General features: G+C 42.4%; 2 protein-coding genes across 3 annotated transcripts in view; one reads left to right on the top strand and one right to left on the bottom strand.

Annotated features, from left to right (window-relative positions):
- Positions 1-8819, bottom strand: part of eipr1 (EARP complex and GARP complex interacting protein 1) — a 50094-nt gene extending 41275 nt beyond the window's left edge. The window contains exons 1-4 of the mRNA XM_047610531.1: positions 8637-8819; positions 8389-8472; positions 2195-2327; positions 368-524 (exon numbers count right to left, since the gene is read on the bottom strand). Coding sequence (XP_047466487.1) covers positions 368-524; positions 2195-2327; positions 8389-8472; positions 8637-8678 — 416 coding nt within the window. The 5' untranslated portion in view covers positions 8679-8819. The remainder of the gene's footprint in view (positions 1-367; positions 525-2194; positions 2328-8388; positions 8473-8636) is intronic.
- Positions 8820-8912: 93 nt separating this feature from the next.
- The window catches only part of trappc12 (trafficking protein particle complex subunit 12), a 31329-nt gene continuing 14173 nt past the window's right edge, over positions 8913-26068 (top strand). The window contains exons 1-4 of one of the 2 annotated variants that reach the window (XM_047610529.1): positions 8913-9005; positions 9452-10762; positions 11881-11997; positions 25093-25206. In XM_047610529.1, coding sequence (XP_047466485.1) covers positions 9461-10762; positions 11881-11997; positions 25093-25206 — 1533 coding nt within the window. In that variant the 5' untranslated portion in view covers positions 8913-9005; positions 9452-9460. The remainder of the gene's footprint in view (positions 9006-9451; positions 10763-11880; positions 11998-25092; positions 25207-26068) is intronic. The other variant, XM_047610530.1, reaches the window with a different exon arrangement.

The following is a 26068-nucleotide window of genomic DNA, read 5'->3' as shown; positions in this document are numbered from 1 at the left end:
AGAGATAAAAAAAGACAGTTAAGATGCAATTGCTATATCTGAGTGTTAGGTCAGATTACTGATAGAACGGTATATGGAATGTACGACATCTTTCTAACATTCGGGAAAGATGAAGATTGCTCAAATAATTTCAATTATAACAGTGATGCCATATTTATATTAACTACTGAACCACAAGAATGATGTGACTGTCCCAATAAAGAAAGATGCTGCATCCCTGTGTTTGTATCTTCAATGAATCTGTATGAGTTATCCTGTGATCTTCAAAAATGCGGTCGCTATACTATCTTACAATCATGCACAGGAGCCAGAGACATTGTTGCACACTGCAGTGCATCAACAGCAACCGTTTCCCTGCAGCACCTACCAGGCGGCGTTACCGTGGGCGCTGTCGTCCAGGTGACAGAGCAGCTCCAGGGTTTGGGGGTTGTGGGCGGAGTCGTCAGGTGACTCATGACTTCCGCTCTCCCAGTCAGAGGGCATCCGCCATACTGCTGCACAGGACACCACCCTGCTGTCACTGGCTGGAGAGCGACAACACACGCACACACACACACAAACACATTTAGTCCATTAGAGCTTGTTATGGTGCTGTGTGTTACTTGCATTACTCATGCAGTGAAGACATAAATCTCTTGACACTATCGCTTTGTGTGGACTTGCCACAGTGCCTTTGGTTTTAGGGTGAAGACTTAAAGTTAGGATGAGGATAGGGATTATGATTAAGGTTTAGGGAAAGTCCTCAGGAAGTAACTCTAATGTCTTCTGAAGTGATGGAAATACAACTGTGTGCATGTGTGTGTCTGAGATGGACAGGCGTTAATGTGGTGACATGGATGCACTTTCCTCCTAATCCACATCATAGAGTTATTTTGGCACATCCACACCACAGCCACAGCTGCTAATTGGAACCAGTGAAGTAAATGTAGAACTGATACAGTAATTGGACCAAAAGTTTGAGGCTGGGGAGCATAACCAATCAGAGAGAGAGGAGAGATAGAGAGAACTTCTTTTTGGTGCAGATATTGACAGTGTGTGGGCAGGCGTTATGCTAAGAAACACTGGCGTTAGGCCTATTTGTCAAATTAAAAAGCACCGTGGTGAGAGTCCACAGGCTCTTGAGTGCTTTTAGACAACCTTGCACTTGGAGGAAGTGGCCAAGCAATCATTGTGAACAAAAGCCTTTTCTTGCTCACATATCAGGAGGACCAGCACGAGGCAGAACGCTGGATTAATGCGCCTGTGCATGTTTATGATTAGTCCACCTGTGTGTTTGTCAGTGAGTGCGGGTTGGCCTGTCCAAAGGGACTGTCATCCTGTGATCTCAAGCATGCACGACTCTGACAGAGAGCGAGAGACGGGGGGAGGGAGGAGGAAGGGGCACGGAGAATACACCCTGTCCCAGAAGTATCTACCCCATGTCTCAACTGACATGGCTGTCAGCCCCTGTATGATGCAACCTCAACCACACAGAACTCTCAATAACATAATACAGGGCTATCCGTCTCAAAAAATACTGGTCTGGATTAAGTTTTGGACAGACTCCAAGATATGTAATTTCATGCTTTGTGTTAAATAATTGTCTGAATGACTCATACTTTATCAGTATCACCTCTCAGTATAGTATTTCTGTCAGAGCTAGAGTGTATGGCTTTTGTGACAAGTGAGATTAAACAAGATTGTTAATCTAGCCCTTGGTTCTTAACAAATACTGTATTTTTGTTATTTGACTGCCCAACAGTAGCTCATGGGTTTTAATGTAAGTCTAAATCTGCATAAATGTAGCAAAACAAACCTAAAAACATGTACGGAATTGCAAAATTTAGAGGTAAATCACAGATGCCTCCGCTAAAGTGCACATGACCTTCAAGATTTTCTCATGCCAGGCAGTGGCTTTGTAGCGGCTGCCTTAAACTGTCCTGTGGGTCATTATGTCCACACATTAGTATTGATGCTATCAGAGTCTGAATATGACGTTTAACACAGCTGCTACTGTTAAACCCAGTTAAGACAGGGTGACTGTGACTGATTACCTGTTAAAAACCTACATGGAGCCATTACATACAAGAAATTCTGTGAGGGGGGAAAAGGAGGATCATATTTTTTGGCCCAAAAAAGACAATAGAAGAAAGATAGGCAATGAAAGAAGAGGCAGTGAAAGGAGCCAAAGACAGAAGGAAACAGTAGGACTCACTTTTGTTATAGCAGGTGGTAAGCACAGCCTTATCTGCAGGACTGGCGCCAATGTGCCATATCTCCCCAGCTTGGTGCAGAAGGACATTCTTATTAATGATGTTATTCTCATCATCAAAGTCAATGATGTGGATCTGAAAGAAAAGCAGACACAGAGACGAGAGATGTGTTGAGGATGAAGCTGAAAAACACTAGGCGCACCTCCCTCCATTCACACCAGCTGCAGTTCAAAGCTCCACTCACTCCTCTGATTCCCCCAGAAAAAAAAATGTTCCTCTTTTAATATGACAGTTAATGCAATTTAAGGCACAAGTCGCTTTGGTTCTGTCTTTTTTTTTTTGTCTATTCAACTTCACACAGACGATTTTCAGACGATTTTCGTCTAGATTTGGCCTTTAAAAGGACGATTAACACACTTTTAGAAGTCATGTTGGAGTGATGGGGGTGCATGTAGTATGATACAGAAGTCATGGAAATGCTTTTTAAGACCGGAACTGCTTAAAGGAGCTGGCCCTGCATGAAGCAGATAACCTCTGGCAGCATGCGGAAATGTATCTTTGGCTTATGGTACCCAAACTTCATATGTCTAGTTTTAATCTAAATAGTAATGTACAGTATGGCAGTCATGAGTAGAGAAGTACATTACCTGCCCCCAGTATTAACAGATTGTAGCATTATCTTCAGTCTTAATGGATCATTCAATACTATTATCTTCAGCTCTACTTGCAAGCTTTGTCCTAAACTTGCAGTCATTTTTCAAGATACGGGGGGTGGTTAATTAAAACTAATGTAAGCTAATAAAGCTGAGTCAAAGGACCAGTGAGAAGGTATCTAGATGTGGAGGTTGCCGATCGCAGCAAAAAAAAATAAAAATATATATATATATATATAAACCTGATACACAAAAATTCGAGAAATTCACACCAAATACTTCATAAAAGATACACATTGTCCACTGCGTGAGCCATAATGCACCAAAAAATACATTCACGTTGCTCTGACCTAGAAGGAGGCCTTGGCTGCACTGCAAAATAGAACCAACAGCTAAGTTCAACAAACACGCTCAACTTCTATCAATATGAAGTTAACAGAAACTCCTCCTTATTGAACTCTTTTCATTAGATGGAAATCTATTCTATGAGGGCCCTCAACTGAATGCAGTTCAGGGCCCACAATGCAGTAAAACGGTGAGGGTCTCAAGGTTTGATCAGACAATTAATGGTGGTTTCTCCCATAAGAAAGACACTTACAGCGCCTTGGGGGACTGTTAATGGGTTGCGCTGGACAATAACTCCTGCTAGGCACTTCAACTCCCCTTGGCCGTACTACTTTTACAGGCTGAACAAGAGGATGAAAAGAGTAGGTGTGAGAGCATCAGAGCGGTAGCATCCTTCAGCCTCCTCAAAGTCAGCTAGGCAGCTATTAACCTTGGGTTGGACTGCATCAAGCAAAAAATTATTACGCAAAGTTATAATTTTATGGTGGTGGGGGAGCAGTACAAATAAATTCAGGCCGGCGGGACAGGGTAATTGGAGGGTCTAGTAATAGGGTCCCCCCGAATGATCCCAGGTGTGAGAGGAGGGAGAAGTTCCAGCCCTCCTCCCCCAGGTGATTTATCCCTCATTCTTCCAAGCCTGGGGAGTGACTCATAGCTTTCAGCCATTTGGGCACCCAGCCCAGCGCTTTTAATTATGTGCCGACGGTGGGAGGAATCAAGGCAGGGAGGAGGAGAAGAGGGAGACCGGTAAGAGGGGGTGAGGGAGGGATAAAGCCAAGCTGGCTTGTGGCCCCCACTTCATGGGCTTCTCCACTAAAGCTCTTTAGCCGCACAGATGACAGTAAGCGGGGCGGAGGAGTAGCGAGCGGGTGAGAGGTGCCAAGCTCGGGCGCTTTATCTCGTTAGCAGCCTTAAATGCCATGCCGACGCGCCCTCCGATCTGTCATTCCAGCTATTGGTCTCTAAGGGATTTGAGAGGTGCTCGGCGAGTTAAGAGAGACATTTCCACCCTGCATTATGCTTAATGGGAGGTGGAGAGGCCAGCAGGCTTATGGATACAGCAGGAGCTATCAGGGCTGAAATGCCAATCGAAAAAACATTTTTCATTTAAGTTCAAACTCAGACAAACTGAGCTACCCGGCGTTGGCCGGAAAACAGTGTGAGGAAGACAGTGGGCTCCGTGTAGAAAATGATATGCAGAGACTTCACTCGCAATTCAAGTGTAAGGTCATCGCTAAAAACATGAGCTGGAAGATGAATAATGATCCCTATTAGCTTTAAAAGCTTTGAGTGCTCTTTGACATAAAAACAAAGAACAACCACCAGTATACTGTATACTGTATTCATTTTTGTAACCTGGGTTTTTAAAAGTAACTCCTTTTCATTCATCCTAAAGGCCTTCACTCACTGTGTAGTAGCTGCAGTGTTGGAGCTTATTTGCATAGCGTGCAGGGTCACAGAAAAGTATCTGTCAGTCAACACGACTAGTGCCTCTTAAAGACTTGAACTCAATATACCTTACATTTCTATTCGCTTTTACTCTATTGTCTCAGTCAGTTTACATTTGAGACGCTGCAAAATCACACAGTCAGCAAAGGCATTAAAAGAGAACAGAGCACTAAAATAAATGAGCAATAAGCACCTTCATTACTACTAAATCTAATATCTGCACTAAGATTAGATTTGCACTAGTATGATCATCTCTTTCGTGTTCTTGCGTTTCAGCTCATGCCAGAGTGAAGGGAAAGTGTTAGGAGGAGTATATTAAGCTACTGACAGTGTGTAATAAGAAATCACACAGATCGACTGGGATGCATTGTCACCATTCCCAACATGCTCTGTATTAGCCTCGCTACACAAGACTTGGATTGAACCACGTCTGTGTTCAGTGCCAGACTGTTTTCACACTGAAGTCTGCCAGAAAATAGGCTCACTTTTTCAAGGCACAAATCTCTCCCTTTCTTGCTCGCGTTCCCACATACTTCTCCCTCTCTCTCTCTTTCTCGCTCTCAGAGAGCTAATTATTTCTCCCCCCATTTAGAGCCAACTGTTTCTGTCATCTGTCTCTGTAATGACCTCTGCAAGATGTGCATGCATGCATGCAGCACGCACTCTTTCTTTCTCCTTCACACAAAGACACACAATCACACACACACAGTAGAAACCCCTCACTGACAATCAGACACACGGACCTTCCCAGTGAGACAGCAGATGAATACACAACATGGACGCAACAGCTCTGACTGTCAATTAGAGAGGACCGGCTCAAACGCAGATGTACACATGGAGTTATGCGGAAAGGGTTAGTTGGTATCAATGATGTCTCTTATCAACTGACACAAAATTAAAATTATAATAATAAAATTACATATTTAGAGCTGGATAATTTTGGGTGATATTCAACTAGTCTACCAACAGAATTTTAATTTGCAATTACAGCCTTTGAGGACATTTATCAAGCAAAAATAAGGCCAATTATTCAGTTAGTCATCTATCTGTGACTCAACAGGATGATGATCAGCTGTTTGTTGGTGTCGGGCCGTTGGTGGGAGTCTGTGACCCTAGTTTCTACAGTGCATCCCGCAACATTTCTACTAGTCGGACCCCTGATGTTGGCTTCAACCAATTCAGAGATGATGACGGTGGGTGCATCAGTAGGGGAGATTCATTTTATTGGGTTGTTTTGTGCAATGAACCAATACATGATCTGCAGAAAGAGGTCACACACAGGTGGCTCCAGTCATTTTACATATTCATCTCATCTTCATATTCGTATACACAGGCATTATCACAAAAGGTCATCTGGAATGAAGGCAGCTCTGTATGGTGGCTTGTAGCTGTTCTTAGCTTCCCAGTTAATCCCTGCTCTTACAGTTTAACCTTTTTATAGACGAATACAGACTGTTGGCATGGTTTGGTCTATTGGCAGAGCTATTTCCTTTTATGCATGCGCAGAGCACTAGCTAACCATTGGCTGTAGTCTTTATTCTTCTGTAGTCTTAGTGTTTTCAAGTGGATTTTTTTAGTCCAGACACAAGAGATGCGAGGCTATGCTATAGCGTCCTTTGTTGCTGGGGGTTGATGTCGCTTTGGTGTGTCCAGCTAAACTTAATCCAGTAGAGGGGGTAAGGGGGGTATTGTAGTCTAGTCCAGTTGGCGTTGAGAAAATTTGGGATCCACCCTGGAAAGGTCACCAGTCCATATCATGGCTAACATAAAGAGACAGGTAACCACAAGGATGAAGGGAGAACACACAGGGAACCCCACACAGAAAGACCCCAGCCGACCAACCAGCTCAAACTCAGACCACCGTTACTGTAGGTTACACTGCCCCACTGTGCCACCCTAGTCAGAGGTTCAGTCGAAACTAAATTAACTGCTTATTAGATTGTGTTAAGGTAGTTTAATTAGTTAAGATAAGTAATTCTGGTAGTTTTGTTTCATATATGAGGCTGTGCTTCTTTTTTCAGTTTTCTATCTCTGCGGAGGAATATATATACTCGATATGTGGACAATTAGTTTGACAGAAAAAACACTTCTTGCACTACAATGACATGTCCATACAGTCTGTCCATCCCATTAATTTAATCTCATAATTAATTCAGATCTGTATCTAACAAATATCTCCTAAACAGCTGTTTAGATGTTTCAGTGAACCATTTGATTTAGAAAATATGGGGAAAAAATTCTTCCCCAGGTCACAAGGTGTCCTCTTTATCTAATCATTCTTTGGTATGACAACATGACGTTAAGTCAAGAGCAAAGTAGAACAGTACATGAGGGATTGCAGCATGAACTATTTTTCTTAATGATTAATCAATTATGAGTAATTACTTCCAAATGGACTATACTTCATAACTGACAGCTTTTCACACACGTGCACACACATAAATATTATATCTGCTGCACGTCTTTAGTTTTCTTGTAGGTTGTTCTTTTTAATATTATATTTGGTCCTTTTCATCATAACTTTTAACTAATAACAAATAAAATTCAACCTTTGACCTCTACCTTCATCATCTTGCAAACTGCAGCCAGTTAGCAAGTTTCAGTTACACTTTCAATTGTTCATTCATTTTGTGTAACCAGTTGTGCTCTGGGGGGTGGTGGGAGCACAGCTGTTATTGGGTGAGAGGCTGAGTAGGACTTGGACACGTCTCCAGTCTATCATAGGGCTAACACAGAGAGAAAGACAACCATTCACACTCACACCTATGGCCAATTTAGAATCACCAATGAAACTAACGAGCATGTCTCTAGACTGTGGGAGGAAGTAAGAGTACCAAGAGAAAACTCACGTAGGAAGAACGTGAAAGCTCCACACAGAGGGCCCCTGTCAGCCAATTGGTTGGAACCAAGAACTTTCTTGCTGTGAGGTGGGCAACCACTACGCCACTGTGACACTCCGCCAAGATTCACACATACACGTATAGTGAAATATTGACCTCTCTTTTACACACAACTTCTTGTTATTTTGAGCTCTGAGGTGTGTTTTATCCATTATCCATCTGTACTAGACATCCTTTGCCACAAACATGCAAATCAGATGGTGGCATCTGTGAACACTCTAGAGTAGCAAACTTCAATATTTGCAGCCATCATGTTTCAGTGAGGGTTGAACACATTACAGTAGCAGTCTCTCTCCTATTCCTCTCCTCACATACTCCCTTTCCTCTCAAACTTGGATTCATCAATAAACATTTTCCATTGGCCACTGCCAAATGCTGCTACGTTTTAGTCGACCCCAAGTGTTTTTTTGTATCCCTCATTGAGAATGCCGCTCATCCTCTGACAATACATCTTCTTTTGACAGGATTTACGTTAAAGTTCTATCCACTGCCCCACCAGAAACCTCCAGTCTGGGCAGGATTTGATGCTGAGAAAGGGAAATTTCTTTGGAATGACATTCACACACCTTCACTAAGTTTGATGCTACATTTTAGTGAGAAATATTGTGCAGGGAACTTGAGTCGCAGACAATATATTTATAACAGCTGAATAATACCACGTAGTAAAGATAGTAAAGGCTGTAATCCTGAGGCTAGGGTTACTGACAGAAAGACAATCAAAGTTGCAAAGGGACACAAGTACCACTGTGAACTAAATGAGTATCATGAGAAAGCCTTTCACATTCCGTTGCTTTACACCCGTCCTTACATCAAATGAGATGTGTGTCAGCTGTGAACTGTTTTTCTTACCTGGTTGTCAAATTTCAGCGACTGTGTGCCCACGAGGAAACGAATGGCATCAGTCTCAGCTGTCTGAGCAGTGAGTGCTCTTGCCTGTAAAGTGCAGCAGCAGAACAAATACAAAAAATGTGGTCACAACTAGAATAGAATAGAATAGAATAGAATAGAATAGAATAGAATAGAATAGAATAGAATAGAATAGAATAGAATAGAGACAGCTGTCAGTCAGGGAAATAAGAATGAATGGACATGCGTACCTGAAATTCGAGACCATAAATAACAGGAGCGTCGTCCTCCATTTTATCAGTCTGATGCCAGTGCTCTGTTGCTCTGTAAAAGTTGTCTTTGAGACGAAAATGTTTCGATAATACTCCAGTTGTGCTACGCGTAGCTCAAAACAAACCACAGTGGCCGCACTTCCGCGATTCAAAAGATTTAGCGTGTGGATAAAATACGTAACGAGAGTCGTGCGACGTCGCGTAAGCTTTTAAAAGCACGTACAGGATCTTCGAGAATATCGAGAACGACTGCGACATGAGGTTTGTCCGCTTCGGAGTGCCGTACATGTAAGCCGTCTTGTGTGTGGCGCATGCGTATTATCTTTTTATCCGTCAGACTGCAGTGAGGTGAGTGAAAAGCGTCTTTTTGTTTGTGTTTCTCCTTATCATACTTTCTGTTAGATTGCGCAGTGTCCGGTGTAGCGCAGTAGCATGTTCCATCGTTTTAACATGTGCCGAGTCATTCGTGAATCCTGACAGTTGCAAGTAGCTGCTCAACTGAGCTAGCTCAGTAGCCAACCGGCTAATGTAGCATTAGCAATAAAGCCAACACCAAACACAAACAGTCCCTTAGTGTCCTGGGTAGTGGCACTGTGTGGTATCATAAATATAAAGATGATGAACGGGGTCCTTCATTATAGCTGTAGTTCAATGCTTACAATACGGCCTTATAAAAATGAGCGTTTGCTCATAATGAGGAAGTGACAACGACATATGCTGCACACAGCGTACAGGATGAAGGTTAGTGGTAATCCACTGTTGACGTGTTGTGTTGTTGTGTTTTAACTGTCAAGAGCAGTAAGATGGATACAGGGGAGTCTCAAGCCCAGCGGCCAGTCACCTTGGACATCACAGTGGAAGATGTAAGCAAGGAAGACTCAACTTCTGAACCACCCTCCAAAGACAATGTCTTGCCCCAGGAGGACAGCATTGACTTGGGAGGGGAGTGTGCCACTCCCCAGGAGGACAGCAGTGCCACACCCTCAGAGAGCCCGATGGACAAGCTCAACGATCAGATGATGGAGAGTGTCATGATTTCCGACTCGCCCAATAACAGTGAAGAGGATGATGTGGCTCCCATTGATTCCTTTCTGGATGCGAGTGGGAATGACAAAGGAGAAACTTCAGAAATCAAAGAGGAGCTAAGTGAAATAGGACAGAATACAACAGAGATTAAGGTTTCCGTGCAGGGACAGGAGACAGAAGATTCACAGGAAAAAATAGAGGGGGAGCCGAAGGAGCTGACAGACATGCAAGAGCAAGTCACTATGAGCGTTTCACCTCAAACTGACACACAGAGTCCATCTTGTAGTAAGGACGAGGAACCAGCACCTCAGTCAACCAAAGGGACTAGCCCAAAAGATGAGCCTGTGCCAGTGTGCACAATATTCAGCCATGGAACCCAGCCGAAGTCTCTGGTGCCTGATGGCTTCCAGCCCACCCTGATAAAGTCCCCAAGCTTTAGCATGGGGAGTGGTGGCGGAAGCGATGAGGCAGTGACCCCAAGCAAGCTGACAACCCCCTTTGTTTGCCAGCCCAGCCCTAGTCTCAGTAAATTCTTCACTGACAATGGACAGACCAATCCAGCATCAGACTTCTTTGATTCATTTACTGTTCCCTCGTCCTTCATCTCCGTGTCCAACCCCAATGCAGAGATCGCTCCTGGTGCTAGCCCTGCACCCATAGCCCCTACACCTGAGCGCCAGCTCTCTTCCACATCCTCCTCCATCTCCACTCCCGGAGGGACTCTGGACTCTGGTGCTCCCACACCTAGCTCAGTCTTTGGCCCTGGCCCTACAGAATCAACATCCAAGCCTCCTCAACCTCCTCTTTCCCAAACGGTCCCAGTACCAACTCAAGCCTCTGCATCAACCCCAGTCACTCAGCCACAGCCCTTCAATCAACTCCAGGCTGTGTTTTCCGGCAGCGATGACCCTTTTGCTACAGCTCTGAGCCTGAGTGAAGTTGACAGGCGCAATGATGCCTGGCTGCCATGTGAGGAGATCAGGAAGGTGTTAATCTCTGTTGCTACCCAGCAGTACAGCCCAGCCTATGTAGAGACCAACAGACTAACCATGCCCGGACTCAAGTTTGACAACCTGCAGGTAGGACAAGTAAAATGTTTATTGTACAGCATGCATCTTTAGAAAGCATTGAGAGCAGCACCTCCTCTTGTAGTAAAGTATTAACTTCTCCAGCAATTTGAACCACAGTAGCATGTTTGTTGGATCAGAGCATAAGGGCCTATCATGACCCCTTTGACACTTAACCTCTTTTCCTTCGATGGATCAAACAGTGTCCACATTAGTTGAGTTATTTAAAATGTTAGTGTATTCAGGTGTCAGTCAGTACAAAGGAGCAGCAAAACATGATATTTTGAAGCCTTAATCTGAGTATATTCATATTTTTCTGTGACTAAATCATCATATAGATTATCTTGCTCATAGGTTTTGATTAATTGTTAGGCCAAAGTATGTCTTGGCACTTCCTTCATAATGCCTTACGCAGCTTTGTTGTGCATATTTTTTAAATATTCCGGTAATATGGTAAAAACAATATCTGTTATGTCAAGACACTACGTAGCCATGGGCAGCATCTACTATATTGTTTCATCTGTCTCAGAATGACACTGGTTATTTTCAGAGATGTCCCCTGCTCTGGAACATCACATAATGTAGAGACGTCTGTAACCACATATACACCTGCCTTTCCTCGCTCCTGGGTCACCGTGTAATGTTTTTATTTCTCATTAACATCCTCTTAGTTCCTTCAACAGCAACATTTATCCGTAATAACAACCCAGATGAAACATCAATTTGCTTATTTACTCAGTTGAGTCTTATGGTGTGCATTCACCTCCTGGCTCATATTGTGTTCATTATCCTCTCAGAATGTATTTGAATGGCTGCTTGAATAAATGAATAAAAATCAAGTATTTTTCCATCATCTTGGTCTAAGAGCCAGTTTCCAGCAAACAAATTATATCTACTTTAAAGCTGGATTAAAGACAACATTTTCTGCCGTCCTTAGCTTTTCTGTCCTCTTCCTTTTAGAGCCAGACATTGTTATTCTTATTGATTGTGGTAATATTAAGACGTCCAGACGTTTTATGTTCCCACTCCACTTTATAACAAGTGCTGATCTGTTGGTTTTAAATTCTGCAGTTAGCACTCATATCTGGAGTGTACATATCAGGATCACATTTATTCGTGTTTTCATTCAGGGGGATGCTGTGAAAGACCTCATGCTTCGTTTCCTTGGAGAGCAGGCAGCCATGAAACGTCAGGTGCTCACGGCCAACTCCGTGGAACAGTCCTTTATTGGCATCAAACAGCTCATTGTAAGTCACTAATTTTTTTGTATGACTAATTAGTAAATGTTCATTTCTGAAGTTTAGTGCATTCTTCATTTCATGTCAGTGGATATTAGTTATATTCTATGGAAAGGAGGAGTTCTTACCTCAATAGAATAGAATAGAATATAATAGACGTCTATATTGTGTTCAGTGGGCTAAAAATAAGGCTACCCCACAACATGGATGTTTTGGATTCGACTTCAACTGGTTCAGGTGCAAGTCCCTGGAAACCACCACTAAAATTATCTTGAGGGTGGACGGACCCTTTTACACACGTATCTATAAAGGAGGATACACTTTCTAAGTCTTGCGTCAGGGCACTCAACAAATCTGAGTATGACAGCTAAAAAGCATCACTTGTGCTTTCCAAGAGCAGTGCCTCACTTTGTGGAAGTAAATGACATAACACCGGTAGGTTATGACAGCTTAGCATCCGGTGGCGTCTTCAGGTTGGCTGACCTTTTGACAGTCAGCCTGTGAGTAGTGATTCCATTGAAACTGCTAGGTGGTTAGGTCTCAGCTGACTTCAAACACTTAATCGTTTGTCTCCTTTCTCTCCATATAATATTTCTTCGCGTACCACTCATAATGCATGCATATCTTTGCGAGTGTGAAGTCTCCCCTTATTTCCTGTCCTGCTGCCATCTATCTCGTTCTATCTCCAGCCTTGGTGCATTTCTTCCATCATAATTTTTGACCCACAAATGACCCTGACAGACAGTTGTTATTTAAAACATATGCACAGTAGCAGGAGCAGACAGTGTGATAGAGAGAGGGGAAAGAGGAAAGAAGGAAGGGAGGGGCGGAGTGAGGAGATGGAAAGGTGGAGATCCGCTCGGCTCAGAAGTTCTTTTCTCCTGCTGTGCCCATGTATTATGCATGGGACTGCTGTGCATATTTCAAGGGCCTTCTGGACTTGGCGTATATACATACACACACACACACACACACGCAAGATGGTACTTTCAGCTTGCAGTCAACTGAACTATATGGTGTAGGTGAATGTGTGCATATGAAAGAGGATCTGCTGATTGGTGTGGGTGGCTCCTCGGAGCAAGAGGCAAAAGAAGGGAGAGAGACGTTGGGCCAGAAAGGTAGCACGGGCCTACAGCAGAGATGTCAAGGAATGACAAGCAAAGAATGAAAAAGAAAGTGGTGTTGTGTGAGTGGGAGATATGGAGGCAGGAGAGGGCTTCGCTTGGCCTTAAGCACACGCAAAGCCACACTTTTTTACCTCAGTATATGGAAGGCTGCTGTCTGTGGGAATCTCTTGACACTTCCTGATTAGATTTCTTCTAGGAGGTAAATATGAATGTTGAAACTCTGGAAAAGAAGAAAATAACCCTAAAAGAAGTTCTTCTGGTTATTTATTTAGGTGTTCAGTCATGAGTCATTTAGCAACAAACTCTATGATATAACAGGATTGTTTTAGTTGACATTCTTCTCACCCTGTTACCAATTTCCCTGCTTTGTTCAGTGAATATTAGGGCAGTCCTCATTTTGATGAAGGTGTAGGATGCAGGATTGGCTTTACTTTTTTCATGCCGGATAAAGTGATTTGATCCAACATTCTGTCCGGTTGGCAAGAGTCTGTTGTTTCCCCTCCGTCTCCAGTTTGAAATTTGCAGTGTATATGTTTTTAAAATATGGGATTTGTTGTACTTTCTTACTACATACGTTGGCTTCTGATGTGTGTTTTTGCAGCAGAAGATGCCAGCCATATTCCTTGATCACAAAAGAAGAAAATGCTGCGCAACCCTGCTGAGATGTGTGCAGTCCTCTAATTCTGTTCTTACTACCTGCGTATGCTCAGGAATCCTGAATCCAGAAAGACCTGGATGCCAAAAATCAATTATTTAGACCTAGATAAACTTTATTAATCCACAAGGGAAATTGTATGGCCACAGTAGCTCTGTTGTACATCAAAATAATAGTACAAATTTAAAAAGAAATAGTTGTAGGATAGATATAAACAAAAAATGCAAGGTATTACACCCAGTGGGAGATGTAAGGAAAACTGTCTGAGCCATCATTCTTTATCTGTCATGGGTGCGATCTGATATTCCTCTTGCCCGTGACCTACCATAAGAACAACATCTGCAGCTGGTGGAATTAGCCACTGGTTGCATAAACTTCTGTGTAGTTGGCACACACTACTCTCTTAAACTAATTTTACATCTTCATGCTCTGTAAATCGGGAGCACAAACACTGGGTTGAAGCAGTAGTGGTGGTAACATCAGCTTCATTCGTGAACATCCAAATTGCCTAACATAGCATTAGTCAACTTGCTCAGCAGAGGGTGGAAAAATGCATGTGGTCAGGGCATGCGGGGGCAAAGAGCTTTCGTAATCATGTCTGACTGGAAAAACTGTAGTGGACTTAATTTAAGGGACAAAAATCCGCTAACTTACAGGCTCTGATCACTGCATTGATGTGAACATGTCTAACTCAGACACAACTAAACATTCCTAAAATAGACTGAAGATTGTTCTAAAATCAAAGACAAGAATTGGACACCATTCTCATTTCCTTACCTAAGGAAACATACTAATTACTTCACGTATGTTTACTAGCACTATTAACAACAATAAGACTGTGTTTAGAGATGCTTTGCAGTGAGCAGAGTCAAAAAAACACCACCTCTACAAAATTGTTTATGTTAACTGAGACATGTGAAACTATGCCCAATGTCTTTTGAGACTATGCCAAGCTCCTATAGTTCTTTTTTTTTATTAATATCTTGACACCTTGACAGCAAAACCCCTTATGCCTCTTACTCCAGATTAGCACATCTCAGTGCAGAGCCATTGCCAAAGACCAGAAAAAGCCATGTAATGTAATACTTGTGATCTTTGAAATGAAATTCTCTTTTTACTGGCATCTTTTTCACTGGGAGTCCAAAGGTCAGAGTGAGCTACAGGGCATCTCTCTTGCTGCTTCTTGAGATTCAATGCTTTGTTCAGCAGCAGTTCAATAAGGCGGATCATTGCCAACGCAGAGACTTGAACCCACAGCCTCCAGGTGAAGGATGAAGGACAACACCTCTACTCACTACATCGTCCACTGAGGAACAAAAAAAAGTTAGTTTGGTTTAGGCTTTGCTAATATAATAATCCAGGACTGAGTCACTCCCGCTCATGAGAAACACAGACTGTTTTCTCCATTTACTGCCATCTACTTGTAATCAGATGATTTACTTACCAAAGAATGACCCAATTTGTGAACTTCTAAGATCAAACATACGCGTAGATCAAAGCTGCTGTAGGCGTTGATCACTCAGTTGGCAGTAGTGGTTAAAATTGCGAAAATGAGAGGATGTGCACAAGCAAGCAGAAGAGATGCACAAGGAATTGCAAATGTCAGAAAGGTCTGTGCCTTTACGATTAAAGGCTCATTCAGAGTACTGTGGAACATAGACGCGGTAAACTACCCACATTGCCAATGCTGGTGCGAGCCATTCATGCTTGTGCCACCCAAATGCTAGTCAGCGTATTTTTTGCCATTCAGGTTTACTTTCATTTCTGCTTCTGCCTCTGAACCTCCTCAGTTGACCCTTTCTCAACGTGTCCCGTCTTTATTGATGCAAATAATCAATAAATACGGAGATGGAGAAAGAGCCGGAAACACTTAAGAGGAAAGCTGCCAAGCAGACCAATCACAGCTCATGCGGTCTGCGTCGTCGTGCTGCGTAGTTACATTTTTGGGGAGGTTCATGTCATCTATGGTGCTAGGGTCTGTGAAGCTGACATAGGGTTTGCTCTGCACTGTCGCTGAGCTACGGCGTACAATTCACGCAGAAGTCTGAACCGTCTATAAGCTTGCTGGAGCTTGATGCTTGTCAAGACATCTGATTGTACTAGTAACAATAAAAGGATCATATCATATCATATCAGTGCCATAGAAATATGGGACAGCTGATCACTTACCTTACGTATGCTGCATGTGTGCGATTGTATGTACATGTCTGGGTTGTTAAGGCATGTGTTTCCCCTTACCACCGACTTTTAACGTATTATATTCTGTTTAGTTGCCACTTGAGATCATCCTGTATGGCCTTTTGCTTGGACGACACAAATAGTCTGTCCATAGAGCTTTACTCTGCTGTGTGGCGTCCTTTATGTGCGTATGTTGCAGAGCCCTGCTATGAGCTGGCAGAATGAGTCATGCTGCAGAGCCAGTGAGACTTCACCCACTGCCACCCCACACACTCTGTTCATACATACATACATACGCACGTACTAAATACACAAGAGTTTGAGAAGAGGAGTCTGCATTTCCTCTCCTCTTTGTGTGTCTCTCTCCTCATCTAATAATTGAGGACATCACTCAGTCTCTGGAGGAGCGCTGCCATTAGATGCACAAAAACACACACAGTAGCGTAAGACTTACCATTTTGTAGCCATATGGTGACAGCATTATGAACTAAGAACAATCTGTAGCGATATCCTCAGGGAGATATACTTTATATTTTATATTTATAAAATATATACGGTTACATCAGAAGTCTGCATAGGCCTGGGTTGAAGTTAGCCTTGCACAAAGTGAGAACATTTATTATAATAGTTGAAGTATTTAGAAGTTGAATTTTATCAACCAATTGATTAGAGACAGATTATTCCATTTTGGATATACTGACCCGAAATTATACATCAGCCAGGGAGCTAAAGCACTGTCACGAATGGCCTCAAGAATGCATACAAAGTTGTGGCAAAACAGCTTAAGGGCAACAATGTCAATTAAATGGTAAATGGTCTCGCTTTTATATTTTACTGTCACGGACACATCCACCCATTCGCTCACACACACATTCACACACCAGTGCCAGGTGCACTGGGAGCAACTGGGGGCTCATGTCTTGCTCAAGGACACTTTGGCTTGTGGCACATTCCAGGGATCAAACCGCTAACCCCTTTGGTTCGTGGACAACCCGCTCCACCTACTGAGCCACAGCCGCCCCAAGTGGAGTGGCCATCAGTAAGTCCTGACCCAAATTTAATAGAAATGTTGTGTGCAGAACTGACAACCCTCGTGTAGGAAAGGAGGTCTACAAACCTGACTCAAACCCCCTTTGACAACAGAAGCAGCAAATCAGTAAGATGTGGCTTTTGTTGACTGTGGGGGGCTAACAAACATTTATTTCCAGGTCAAAGTACTGCCGAATTCATGGCTTCCATCTCCAATGGCAGTAATGTAAATCTGACTAGAGCATGAATTTATAGTATGATGCTTATTTATAATAGTTATAAAAAAGAAATTTTCTCTTCTTGTTTTCAACTGATTTCCTCAATCCATTAGATCCCATCTTAATTCCATCTAAACCCAGAGTCCAAATGTGACAGTCTTCCATATTTGTGTTAGACATTTTAACCTGATATCATTGTTTGGTGACTATGATGTCAACATAATTTACCAAACTGTGGCCACATCTGTGAAAAGAAGTGTTAGTAAATCTGAAGTGTATGCCCTTCTTTCCCATTGCAATGTATTGGAATTACACTATTTTTAAAGGTTGCTCATTAAGGTTGGATAATCTAGAGAGAAGTTTAGTTGGCTCTCCAGGCCTCCCCTCTACTTCTCCCTTTGTCTTTCCAGTGACCTTTGTCTCCTCTCTTGTCTCTGCTGGTGTGGTCAGCAGTGAGCTAGTTTCTAGCTCAGCACCACCCTGGGCTGGCCTCATCTGTCTCTCTCATTAGCAATCACCCCTCTTCCTCTCCTCTTTCCCTCCTTCTCCTTCATCTCTGTCTCTCACTTCCTTTCCCTCTGTACTACCCACCAGAGACTCCAACTTCTCTCTCCTCCTACAGTGTGATGCCGTCTGGGCCGAGGGCCAGTGTGCGTGCGTGTGTGCGTGCGTGTGAGTGTGTGTGAGAGTGTGTGTGTTTCTGAGAGAGAGAGAGACGGAGAGGGAAAGAGAGAGGGACCCACCTTGGCTGGGTCAGACAGACACACCCCCATAATCACTGCAACGACCCAGCTGCTGCATCGCACTTTGATATCATTGCTGTAACCTTTACTTGTCATTATCGTAACCTTTCTACATAGCTGTCATTTCCGCCACCAGTTACACTCACAGGCCGAGCTCTGACTAATGCACCGTCAGCTTTTGTTCTGCTGAAGGGCATGTTTAAACCTTAGTGGTAGTTGTTCTCACCTTGCTCTGTTTATGTCAGCCACAGCCGCATGCTCAGACCTACTATACAATTGCAGGAGGAATTTAACCTGCTGCTCTTCCAACAGAAGTGCTAGTTCCGGTTTACAACTCTGGACTGAGTGGCAGGTGTTATAAACATGTGGTTACAAATACACATATATTACTGTTCATTCACTGTAGACATCTGTCATTCACACACACTCAAATACTGTGAAATCTGCACTTTAAACAATCAATCAGTCGGTAACCTGAAGATGTCCTGGCTTGCAGTGGCACCTGTAGCACACATTAGCATTAAAATGCGTTATAGTGTTACATGTGACGTAAAAAGCAGTGGGGCTAATACTAAACCTTAGACAGATCCACACAAAGCCCAACACAATGTTGCTCTTTGTCAGCAACAGCAGATGAAACAGTGATTGTGCTATGGGCTGGTCTAAAGCTTGACTGCTGTGACTGTCATATCCCGTGTGTACTAGTGATTTTAAGGTTTTGTCCTGACAGGACAGCTACGAGCTATGTTTGCACTGGAGTTAGTATGATCACTAATGTAAATACATTAATGCCATAGAAGCATCTGAACAGTCTTCCATATTGAATGAGGGATAGAAGCTGCACTACTGAGGTTTCGTAAAAGAGTTGTTGGACGAAGTGTTCTAAGACATTATTTTTCATGTGGGAGTTGAGAACTAGGATGGAGAACACTGTGAATCAGGAGTCTGTCCCTCCTTGCCTTGACAGCTGCTTTGGGTACATTATCAAAAAGTGGTACGATGGAGTGAAATGGGTATAAAAGGTTCCAGCCATGTTATTGTTAAAAACAATTGGTCCATCTTTTCCATTAAGTTAGCAGCGTGGAGGCCTTGCTCCTCAAGGACGTTTCTAGATTCCAGAATGTCGTTCCACTACCATCACAGTCTGTAAAATAATACGACACGATTTCTTCTGCCTGTCAGTGTTTGTGTCAGAAGGTCTTGCACTGGACCAAAATTACTTCAGTTGTGTTTTAGTTGAAGGATGTTCTCAAGGTTTTGTAGGGAGCGAGGCAATCACCAATACATTTAAAATATATTTAACAAATAACTGATATTCTGTAGGGTTCTGAGTAGAGCAAGGAGTGAGTTACATAGGAGTTTTAAAACGTTTCTATCTTTGTAAACATAATAAAAAGTATAATGATTATGGGAATATCAGTAGTAGCACTGGAGGAAGTATCAGGGGAAAAGAGATCACCTACTAAATTTCCATCTCAATCCACAAAAGTCCTGGTTACATTTTATTTCTTTTTTTTTATTATTTGTTGCTGTTGTGCACAGATCATCCCACAAGGCAAATGTGTCTGTTTGCTAGTGCACAATGATAAACAACAAAAAAAGGAAATTGCATCCAGGTATTTTTGTTCCTCTCCAAAATCAGTCATCCAGCAGGTGTGTCCACTTCATACACTATCAATTGGGCACAACAGGAACACTTTTGTCATGCTTCATTTTTTGCTCTTCACATCATTTGTGTCGCCTTTATTGTAAAGAATAACTCGGAGAGGCCTTGTCATTATAGCCCTTCTATGATCCCTAGTTCCTAGATCTCAGCAGTTACATTTGAAAACACACATTACCATAACTGATGATGAAAGCCAATCAATTTATATCCCAAATCAGTCAGAATTAACTGTAATCAGGGAATACTTGCTTTGTGTGTTGTACTTTGGGAGTCATTCATTATAGATCAGGCTGGACACAAAAGTCTTAAATGCTGTCATAAACATCAATCTCACAGGAAAAGAAAAATGGGAGATGTTATTGTTGACAACCAAACCATCAAACACAATCCAGTAGCCCACTAGTCCATCAGCTACCCGGAGGAACATCACTTGGAACTTGTTGAGCCATCTTTGGGAGTGTTATGTGGAGTTCTCTTACAAGCTACGAGTTAACGTGTAATATATTCTGCTTTGTGTCTAGCTGTCTCTCTGTCATACTGTTTGAAGAGTCTGGGTGATTGCCTTTGGGAAACAAAATGGCTGCTGTGGGAAGTTCACATAAGTGCATCAAGCATGCGTAGCGTCCTCCAGCTCGAGGGCTGCAACTGTCCCCTGGTTCAAGTGTCCAGACCAACTCCATCAAAGTAATGTTATCTGCTGTTGCAATGGCTGGTATGCCATTTTAGCATATTACAATTTTTTTTCCCACACCCTCTGTGTAATCCAAAATGCAGAGGCTTAATTGAAGAAGCACTGAAGCTCCCTGTGTTAACAAAAGCTGGTGAGAGGAAGCCTTTTTAAGTTATACTCGCCTGGAGGCTTTGGGTCTTGCGAGAGAACAAGTGGGCGTTCGTTTGTTCATCGGGCTTTGTTATGCAGGGGTTTTTTAAACTCACCAAAGGATTGGCGCACTGAACTTCCGATCTTCAACACAATTAAAAAGCCTCACCCCTTTTAAACTCACGACGAGACTAATTATGTGTATGTGTTTATATGTAAAAAAAGAGATGGAACAAGTAATCTGTGCACGTTTTCATTGCACACATTTGTCTCAGTGGGTGTATGTGGGACTCTGAGTGATGCACTGTAATACTACTGAAGTTACACTAAATTAATTAGTTCATTAGAATGAGTGAAGTTGTTTGCATAATATATTAAAAGCATGTCGTAAGCCTTCATTACATATAAGATATGTATAGGTGCATGAGTTCATGATGAGCAATAATGGCTTAATTGTCCACATCCTGCTCGCCTCCCTGTTTACTGATCAATTCAGTAACTTGTGGGTTTGAGTACTGACCTTGGCGACAATCTCGAGGACTACACTGTCGTTAACCTGCAGCTTCATATCAGACTTCCCTCTTTTCTTCCTCTTTAAGCCCTTTCTTTCATCTGTGCTGAAGACGTGGATGCAGAATCCCTACATACAATTCTGTCACAAAGCCGCTATAGTCAACTCTTCATTTTCTGTCAGTGGCAATAAATCACTAAGGTAATGCCCCCTCATTTGATTTGTGAGGGAATCTGATTATGCATTATTGCAGAGTCATTTGAGCTGAGCCAAATTATTAATCACCACCTACCACGTTTTTCTAAATTTTTGTCATCCCACGGCCCGGTCTTAATTAATTGCAGTCATTCAAACCTGGGGGAGTGACAGCATGGCGTGTGTGTATGAGGGAATTCATGGCAAGTTATCGTAAAGCATTTTATATTCTCTGAAATGATGTACAGTATGTGTTGACCTGTACTTTTCAGTAGCATGCAGCATTGTAGTTCCAGACGTGGTAATGCTATTCGGTTGGCCCATCACTTTGTAAAGGTCAGACCATGGTAATCCATCTATCTCATCAGATCGATTGCCATGGATTCATTGTCACCGGAGGATCATGTCCTCTGATATAGTATGCAGTGGATAAATACCATTAACTTTCGTGAGCACACGAATTGAGCTGGCTAGCTTGTGCATGCCCTACTGTGTGGCTGCAGTTTGGTGACCTGCTGCTCTATGCTGGGCATATGGATAAACATCATCAGACCAGAGTTGACTGAGGTAAATTGAAATGACAGAAAAGAGATTTCATCAACCGTAATCAGTGCTGACAGCTGAAGTCAAGACCCTGCACATTCTAAATGTTAGATTAGCATCTTGAACACAGTCCGGTCCGTGATTATTCTTCAATTTTTTCATCAGTGAGGTCAGACCTCTGGTTCAAACATTTTAGATGACAGTGATCAGAAATGTGTGTTATTATCACACTGGAGGGTGCTCGGATCACGTCTTTAATGGAGGCCCACCCTGTTATCCTGACTGCTCATACCACAGTTTCTGAACATCTATAGTGTTTGGTCCAATTAAAAAAAAAACAAAAAAACATACACTTTGAGAAAATACCACAGCACAAAGTTTTGCGTAGCAGTGATGCTGCATTATTATGTAAGGACTACGAAGCTGACTTTAAATTTACCAACCTTGTGGGGGGCTTTTTTGTTTTTGTTTTTTTTTTTTTTACGTTCCTTGCGGTGCCTCCCTGTAGCTTCTCTGGCCCTCAGCTCTCTTCTTCTCATGTCTCACTCTCCATTTTGCTACCGACTGCTGTTTATTTTATCTTCTTTTGGCCCAGTATTCCTATTTTTCTTTGCTCCACCGTGGCCAACTTTGACTTCTGCACTCTTTCACTACACGGGGGCCAGATTTCTTCCAAGAGTTGGTGTGTGTACGTTGAGGAATGCAGCCATTGTACACCACTCCTGGCTCACTGCTGGCTGTTCTCATTTTCCCTCTGCACCCCATATAACCAATTTCATGCAGACACCTAGAAACACATTCGCACACCTGTCTTCTTCTTATGCCCCGTGGCAGGGCAGTGGTGTACTCTAGCATACTGCAGGATATGTGTGCACGCGTGTGTGTGTGTGTGTGTGTGTGAGTGACTGCAGCTGCTTTTGGCCATCCAGGCTGCTTCCTCGTTTTCAGCTTCATTTCCCCCCCTAATGAAGATTCAGAAGCAGCGCAGCTACTGGCACAGGGCAGGAGAGGAGAGCAGAGCAGAGCAGGAGGAGGGTGGGTTGAGGAAGCAGCAATATATGAGAAAACAATGACAGCGGGAAGTGAGGGAAGGCAGAAGTAAGAGTCAGATGAAGGGGAGGGCGGAGATGGAGATGGAGGGAGAGGAAGGAGAGGAGGAAATGCTTAGATGGAGGGGAAGGAAGGTATGGGAGAATCCTGAGGAGATGGGAAAGGCAGCAAGGCAGAAAAAGAGAAGAGGAGGATGAAAGGGGAAGGGAGGACGGCTACAACTGAGAAGGAGAAAGGAAGGGGTGATGTGTTTTGTGATAAAGATGGCTAGAAAGAAAGTAGCCCTCTCTCCTAATTAGCTCCCTGGCTGTGATGAATGGCACAGCACTTAGGACCCAATCGTCGAGCCGACCTTGTCATGTGTGTTGATGGGGTGGGGTGACTCTACACCCCCCTCCCACCTCTGTCCCCCTCTTACCTATTGTACCACCTCCTGTGGAAGCAGATGCTGCTAATATGAAGGTGTGTGTTTGTGTGTATGCATCCATCCTCACCAGTCCACCATGCTTGTGTGTGTGTGTGTGTGTGTGTGGGGGGGGGGATACTTTGTCCTCCAGCCTTAATGCAGTTCTACGAAGCAATGAGCACTTACACACCTGCCTCATTTCACATGTACTGACGTTTATTTTTCAGCTTGAAATGTCACATTAATATCAGTTTGAGGTTGACACCAGTGAGAGCTGATTAATAAGACAGTGAGACATGTCCGTGTTTTTGCATCCATTGTGTCGTGGAAGTGGTCTCCTGTAAATTAGAGGCCTCGTCACTTCACATTACGCTGTTCTGAGAAAAGTTGTTTGCTCTAATACCTTTTCTCTTGATGCTCTTCCCACTAGGGATCTCGTCATGTAATCATACCTGTTACATTGCCATTACATTTGTGATCGGTAAGAGACATCGGCCTGAAGCAAAAGATTAGTTTAGATAACCATTTCATTTATAAGACAAACACTGACAAACAACATCTGCTCTTCTCTGTTTTCGTGTCATTGTAAATAAATAGTTTGGGGGTTTGTTGGGCTGTTTCCGGTATTTTGTACTAAAGGCTAAACTGAAGAATTGATGGGAATTAGATTCATATAATTATTAGTTACAGCTCTTCATAGTTTAGTCTGATGATAAACAGGTTGCCAAATAACTCTCGGCAAATGTAATTGGAAGAAAAACTGGCAAAATGTAGCAAAGGTGAACAGTGAAATTCTAACAAGCCTCCTCTAACTAATAGGTGTACAGTTACTGTGCTGCTGAATTTCTGCTGCACTGCCTCAAAAGAAATTGGTATAAACTGTTGTAATGCTTGCCTTTTTGATACTCTGCCATGTTGCTAAGAGGCCGTGGACCGTAGACAAAAGAATCTCAGATCCAAGTGCATTTAACTTCATTCAAAGTTTTTAACCATTCTTCTTTCTGTTGCCATTGAACTTTCCTGGGCTGTGAGCAGCATTTTGAATCCAGTTAAAAAGGCACTCAGAATTTCACTCTGTGATGAGTAAATTTAGATTTTGGACGCTCACGAATCATCATGACTTTGTGTCGTCACTGGCAGGTGCAGAGTGCCACCGCTGGTTATCTATAAAACCAAGGATTGTTAGCAGAAAGACTTTTGTGGTTGCACTATGCAAAGGGCACTTTATAATTTATACAACTCATATTCAAATAAAATGGTGGGTAGTAAATATAGTCTGGTTATTGCTGAGCAGTTTGAGAACCAGCCTCAGAATAACAATAATGCAATAGAACATGTTTCAGGTCCGATTGATTGTTGACCTGCTAGAATCAGAATTTTCCCAGATTCCCAGAACTAGAGTGAATACGCTGTTGCCATAATAGACATAAAAGGTTACAACCTTTGAAAACAGAATTAATTAACCTTTGAACTTGCTGTAACCTCTGTGCTCTTATGAGAACATGGGACGTTGGGCAAAAATGCTTCACATAAAACAGATAGAGAAATGATGCACTCAACTCACGAGTTGATACAATTTCCGATACTTTCCGATTTTCTCACGTATTTTAATTTTTTTTTTAACAGAATGAGGTTGCAGACAAATTATGACTGAAAATGATTCCTTTTATTATTTGTTTTTATTGTATTATCTATATTTAGATATATAAAAACTACAAATTATATTTTCTCTACTGCTTTTTAAAAGGGGCATTGCGATTAATTTTACATCTCAGCCGATTGGAATTGTCTCACAGTCGTATCGATTTTTTATCTGTCTTGCGATGCATCGTTACGCCCCTAGAAACGGAGCAAGTGGTCCAATGCATGTATTTGAATTCTTGAAACAAGGAGCGTGTCTTGTTAGTAATGTGTAATAACTAAAGCAGTCATGTTCAGACGTGTTTTCTTCTCTTTCCTGCAGAGCAGTAAGAACTGGCGGGCTGCGGTAGATCTGACTGGCCGGTTGTTGACAGCTCACGGTCAGGGATATGGCAAGGCCGGCCAGCCCACCTCCCACACCACAGACTCACTGCAGGTAGGACGCCAGTGGCTTGCTCCTCATCCATCCATCTCTGCCTTGCACCTGTCTGCCTATCTTTGTTTTTCTGTGGGTGGTAGAAAGGCTCGTACCTGGAAATTAAACATCTTCTGTATTCTTGTGCTTGAAGAATACTGTCATGAAATATGCCACTAAAACGATTTCACAGATTATTCAATACCCCAGTAATTGGTTTTCTACGTTTTCGTTCAAACTGATGGTACTATTTATTAAAGTAACATGAATAACATAACGGGATAGATGTGAGATTTGTCCTCTACTGTATTGCATGTGCACATGATAGACAGGACCACTAACACTGACATCTATTACACGACAATGAAGATTGAACAATGAATGAAGATTTTTTTCATTGCTGATTTTATTTTTTGGAATACTGTGCTTTCACGTTCTTCCTGTTTTTTGTTTTTTTTTTTCATCTTTTTTCCCCCATTGCCTGTGTTTGTGCTGTTCTATCCACATGATGGATGGCTGAATAAGCTCATTAAGGGGGCCACCCCTGTGGTCTGCTTTCCACATGAGACTTTAAATTAATTGACCATATCGTTGCAACATGCCACATTGTACAGTTAGTTTTACTGTCTTAAATGTTCGGACACATTAAAGTTCAAGTTTTAAATCCCGTTGAATATTTATAAGTTATTTTTTGTTGTTGTATTATAATTAATTGCATATTGTTAAAAGCTCTGTAACGTCAGCACCTCAACAAATAACAGCATACATTACAGTTTGTATCTTTTACCACCTGCAGTTTGCCTATAAAACATTATGTAGAATGTTTCTCTATAAACTTGTGTGATATTATTATTCATGTGTAGACAGACTTGTTTTTTTATTA

This window comes from Mugil cephalus, chromosome 17 (assembly GCF_022458985.1).
Source record: "Mugil cephalus isolate CIBA_MC_2020 chromosome 17, CIBA_Mcephalus_1.1, whole genome shotgun sequence".
Lineage (NCBI taxonomy): Eukaryota > Metazoa > Chordata > Actinopteri > Mugiliformes > Mugilidae > Mugil > Mugil cephalus.
The sequence above is the reverse complement of the archived record's forward strand: the minus strand, read 5'-3'. Positions and strand labels throughout refer to the sequence as shown.